The sequence below is a fragment of the Orbicella franksi genome, chromosome 2 (assembly GCF_964199315.1).
Source record: "Orbicella franksi chromosome 2, jaOrbFran1.1, whole genome shotgun sequence".
NCBI classification, from domain to species: Eukaryota; Metazoa; Cnidaria; class Anthozoa; order Scleractinia; family Merulinidae; genus Orbicella; species Orbicella franksi.
In genome coordinates, this window is record NC_138146.1 from 29,337,624 (window position 1) to 29,343,044 (window position 5,421).

The 5,421-nt window shown below is 39.1% G+C and overlaps 1 protein-coding gene across 1 annotated transcript; it reads left to right on the forward strand.

Moving 5' to 3' along the window:
• Positions 1-1,649: 1,649 nt before the first annotated feature.
• On the forward strand, positions 1,650-4,796 carry LOC145479151 (uncharacterized). Its single transcript, XM_081457423.1, has 2 exons — positions 1,650-2,314; positions 2,575-4,796. The coding sequence occupies exons 1-2, from the start codon at positions 1,951-1,953 to the stop codon at positions 4,143-4,145; spliced, it is 1,935 nt and encodes a 644-aa protein (XP_081313549.1). The 5' UTR covers positions 1,650-1,950; the 3' UTR covers positions 4,146-4,796.
• The last annotated feature ends 625 nt before the right edge of the window (positions 4,797-5,421 follow it).

Sequence of the window (5,421 nt, forward strand, 5' to 3'; positions counted from 1 at the left end):
GATTTACACATTGGTAAACATATCAGTTGAAAATAATGGACACCTTAATTAATGCCGCTTTTTATACAATAAACTGAATTCTACGCGCGCTGTGATTGGTCGTTGCCTAAAATCTATCAGATTTAAGTATAAATCTACTAGCATACTATCGCAAATGCTGCGATCTGATGGGCTAGCCTACTCACTGTCTATTTAACATTTAGATTATGAGCTCGAGATTTCTATCGCGTGATAGCTGATGAGGGCGCCGCCTGAATCACCTATCTCGCATAGAAATCGAGAGCTCATAATCTAATTATTTTGGCATAAATGTCGCTTCATATTCCTCTTAAATGAACATTTTACATAATTCATTGTTATTTTGAAGTGTAAAACTGCGCCTGCCAATCACGTTTTCGCTACTCACTGTCCATCAGGAAATAGACAATGAACAGCGTAGCCAATCATATTCCAGCATTTGTGATAGTGTGCTAGTAGACTTATACTAATATGTGATAGACAGTGACGCAACGCAACATGTCTATAAGCTCGATATGATTTCTTTATAATTACGGTGTTGTTCCTTTTTTGAAGGTAGACGTCTTTATCCAACAAAGGAGACAGTTTTTCTCGTTACAGATGGTCAATCGAATGTCCAGCCCCACCTGACCATACCCAAAGCCAACGAACTGAAGAGGATGGGTGTGGATATTTACATGATCGCTGTTGGTCGTTACTTTGATGGAATGGAAGAAATAAAGAATATTTTTTCCCGTACACTAGGCACGTACTTTTATAGGGCCTCTGATATGTGGGAGATGATTAATCTGGTATTAAAGGAAATCGCTCCTGGTACTGGAGCCAATGTACACGATCCCTCGTGCTGAATTTAAAATGTGAGAACAGCAAACTGAGGAATTTTAGTCTTATTTTTTGGAAGGTTAAAAGATTAAACCTAATGCTATCGATGCCTTTGTTAGTTCAATAGAGAAACTAATCTGTAGATTATAGTTGGAGCTGTGCTCATTTTATCCTTGTTTGAAGTCGTTTGGTTTTACATAAACCAACCGTGTAAAAGATGAAGAATAGTCAGTGTGTACCTGTTGCACTGAGACGTAATTGTAATACGGTTTAGTGATAAACGTTTGAAGATTTCCATCAGGTTATTATGAAAATATTTTTGTAATGCATAATACCTGATTTGTATACTTTAGGCCATTTTATTACGATATTTTATCCGTGAAGAAAATAAATAACGTTTCTAGAAAAATTATGCTTGTATTTTGTGTTTTATACCATGCCAGTTTATTTGATAGTTCATTCGTAAAAATTGAAGTGTAATTATCGGGGTTACGTTTTTTTTGTTCCTAGACTTTTATCAAGAGAATCAAAATATCTGATTTGTATACCTTTGACTATTTTATGACGTTATTTTCTTCGTGTAGAAAATAAATAAAATTTCTGTTAAAACTATGCTTATACTTTATGTCATGTTTATACCACTAAAATGGAAGTCTAATTATCGGGATTAAGTATTTTTTTATTTCTGGACTCTTCCTTCAGACCCACTACATAAGCCTTATTTCATTTTAGGATCTACGAAACTGGCCTTTTACTCGCACATTTCCCCGTCATTAACATACCTGACAACTACCCCTGCGGGGTAGGGAGTGCTTTGGGTGCCTATTTTCAATATTTTTATGTGAACGGGACACTTTTTGACAAGAGGTATTCAGCTCAAATCTCGTTTCCATGGCAACGTAAGTTGTTTTTTTTTTGTTTTGGTCCTGTTTACCGCTTCGTGGCCTCCCCAGAAAAGCTGGATAGTACACAGAAACAAAGGTGGACAACTCTGTGACTCTTACATGAAGCAGAAACCTAGAAACTGCACTATGGGATGGATACATTTGATCAGGAGTTAGTGAGCTTGTGAAATATCGAATGCGGTTAAAGTAATTATTGTCGTCAAAAATGACTGGAAAGAAAAAGCGAAGCTCTTATAGAAAGGTTAGGAAAGGAAAAGGATTTGGTGGGTCACGCAGAAGAGAAAAATCATCAGAGAAAACTCCAGCAAAAGAGAGTGATGCCACTGAATTGATCGATCGTCCTAGCGGTTCGTTTGATCAATCTGATGTGTCAGATGAATCATCCGCCGACAAGAGTGATAAACCGCTAAGCTCCTCTCGAAAAAAAATGAAACTTCACCTATCTACGGATGAATCCTCTGGTAGTTCTGATGAAGAAACCAAAATAGAAGTAGATTCGAGTGGATACAGACTAATTGATTTAAAGAATCTATCATCCATGCTCTCCTCTGTGCACAAATGTGAAGAAGGTAAGCCAAGTCAATATTATAAGTATATGACAATCAGGAAGTTAGAGACCCAACACTTTATCAATAAAAATGATGCCTGGAAGAGGGGCTTGTTAAGTCTGCTGTAATAGCAACATTTCTTTGCTTAATTTCTTAGCCAAGAAGCCTCTTGTTCATATGACAATAGTGATGATTATTGCTAATTTTATTAAAAGACATTTTGTTCAAATAATTGTTCTTGTAGTTTCTCTTACGTGCTTCTCATTTTATTTCAACTTCAGCAAACCTTACCCTTGAAGAAAATAACTCTGTTCGTGCAGGATTGATGTCAAACTTGTCTGTTAACTGTAGTGCCTGTGAGGAAAGCAGCCCATTGATGACATCAGGTAACATTACGAAAAGAGGCAAGTCATATGATGTGAACAGGAGAGCTGTTTATCACTCCATAGAATCAGGCACTGGATATGAAGGACTTGCTTCCTTCTGTGGGGTGATGAACATGCCTTGTCTCTCCACACGTGCTTATTATAAGCAAGTGGATAGCGTTTTAGATGTTCTTGAAGATGAGGCAAAAGAGGAGTTAATAAGTGCAGGCCAAAGGCTTCGGCAAGTCATCATAGAAGAAAATGATGAATTGGACAACACTGCGACTCTGGATGCTGCCGTAAGCTTTGATGGCACATGGGCCAAGAGAGGCTTTACTGCCTTGACAGGAGTGGTGTTTGTGATTTCTGTGGACACTGGTGAGGTTTTGGATTACCATGTGTTATCCAAAGCCTGCCAAAAGTGCGCCCTAAAAAAATCCCAGAGTGAAGGAGAGGATGAGATATTTGAGGAATGGAGAAGAGAACACATAGCATCTGGAGAATGCGATATTAACTTTACAGGAAGTTCACCAGCTATGGAGGCTGAAGGTGCTGCTGTTCTTTGGAACAGGTCAATTGAACTCCACAACATTCGTTACAAATGGATGGTGTCAGATGGTGACAGTAAAGCCTTTAATACAGTTGAGAATGTCTATGATGACTGTAAAGTCATCAAGCTGGACTGTGTGGGCCATGTCCAGAAGAGAATGGGCAAACACTTAATTAATCTGAAAGCCAGAACTAAAGGCAAACTTACAGATGGGAAGCCGATAGGAGGGCATGGACGACTTACTGAAACCAAAATAAAGCAACTTCAGAAGTACTATGGACTGGCTATTCGTCAGAATACAATATCAAAGTCAAATCCATCAGACAGGGAAGTCGATGTGGCAGTTTACGCAATGAAAAAGAACATTATTGCCATTCTTAACCACAGCGTCCAATCAGGAGATGCTGCTAAACAGCATCGCTTCTGTCCACCCGGGGAAAGCTCCTGGTGTAAATGGCAGCAGGACTTGGCGACGGGCACATCCACCTATAAAGGTGATTACTGTTTGCCTGAAGTTTTCCTAGAAGTATTGCGACCTACATTCATGACTCTCAGTGACACTAAGCTCCTTGAGAGGTGTGTTCGTGGGACCACTCAAAACCCAAACGAGTGCATCAACTCGATGGTCTGGGTTCGGTGCCCAAAACACAAACATCATGGTGCTAAAGTTATCCGTTGTGCTGCAGCATCTGCAGTATGCCATTTTCACAGAGGAGCGGAATGTAGGAAGAGGATAATGGAAAAACTCTCCATTCCTGGTGGCTTATACACCAGCCATGCTTTTGGGCTCAAGGACAAGAAACGCTTACGCAAAGCAGACATTCAGGCAACTGATAAAGAAAAAAGGCGTCGCCAGGGTCTTCAGCTTGTGCGTATTCAGCGAGAGGAAGCCCTTCGTGAGATCGAAGGAGTGACATATGAAGCTGGGGGGTTTTAAATTATTACCCCAGGCTTCTGTGAACAAAATCTGAACTGTATTTCTCTCATTACCATTGTAATTTCAAAGCAATTGATATTTAATTGCATTTCTTAAGTTTACGGCTGTTTTTCTCAAAATGCGGTATTTTTGCTTTTGAGAAAAGATATCTCAAGAAGGATTTAAGCTTTTGACCTGAAATTTTCAGGATTTGTTGGTCTCATTGAGTTAATTGGGATGAATGAGGGAAATTGCCATAGATTGCATAGGATAGAAATTATCAAAAAAATAATTTCTTGATTTTGATTGCGCAACTTTAGATGGGAGTTGGGACTCGGTATTATAAAATTTGGCAAAATCCCTCATTCATCCCAGCAAGCAATATGTTTACTTTAAAATAAAATTAAAATGACCATTCTCTCTTTAAATTACACATGAAAATCTTTTCTCAAGTACACATGGGTCATGCACAGCATGTGGTACTTTAAAAGCCTGGTGTCAAGTTACAATAATCACTAACACATTGAAATATACATTTTTGTAATCTACAGGCCAAGAGCTTTCCAGTGATATATAGTTTGTTATGGTTTTGTCTAAAATCAGAGTTGTTACAATTGTTGCAAAAAAGGCCATTTTTCAGGTAAAACCCCCCCTTAAGTTTTCATTTTATTTTCACCAAGAGTACAGCCATTATTATTACATCGCGATCACCCACAATAGTCCAGTTTCGAGTTCGCCATGACCGCTGATTAAAAGCACTGTGAACGCATTTGCACAGGGTTAGCCTCGACCTCAAGTAAAATATTCACAAATTCCAGCGAGAAGATGACCTCTTTACAGCTCTGTGTATTGTTTAATTTTCAAATTTGTGCCACCTTCCCGCCGGTATTTGTGAATATTTTTTTTAGGTCGAGGCTAACCCTGCGCAAGTACGTTCTCAGTGCTTTTATTCGGCAGCCATGGCGAATTCGAAACTGGACAATTAAGCCTTCGCTTCTAACAAATATACCGTCACCTTTAAATGTTCTCACCTTAAGTTTTACGCTTTTATGTAAACCAGAGCATACAAAGTTCTGCTCATCGAAGCCCCATTGTACCAATGGCTGTGATATTTCTCGCCTTTATCGGCACGGGGGATCGTATTGGCCATTAACAATGCGCCATTTACCAGGAGAGACCTGCTGTAAGATCAGCTTAATAATTTGCCAAAACCCAGAAAATGTTTTGACACGGAAAAGAAACTGATTCGGTGGATAGGAAGCCGCCTTCACTATCTCGTCTATTCCGCTTCTGAAGT

What these genes read in the sequence shown, in the direction of transcription:
- LOC145479151 (XM_081457423.1), top strand. Translation starts at nt 1,951, where the DNA reads ATGACTGGAAAGAAAAAGCGAAGCTCTTATAGAAAGGTTAGGAAAGGA. An exon ending in TGTGCACAAATGTGAAGAAG is followed by an intron (nt 2,315 to 2,574) that starts GTAAGCCAAGTC and finishes TTTCAACTTCAG; the next exon opens with CAAACCTTACCCTTGAAGAA.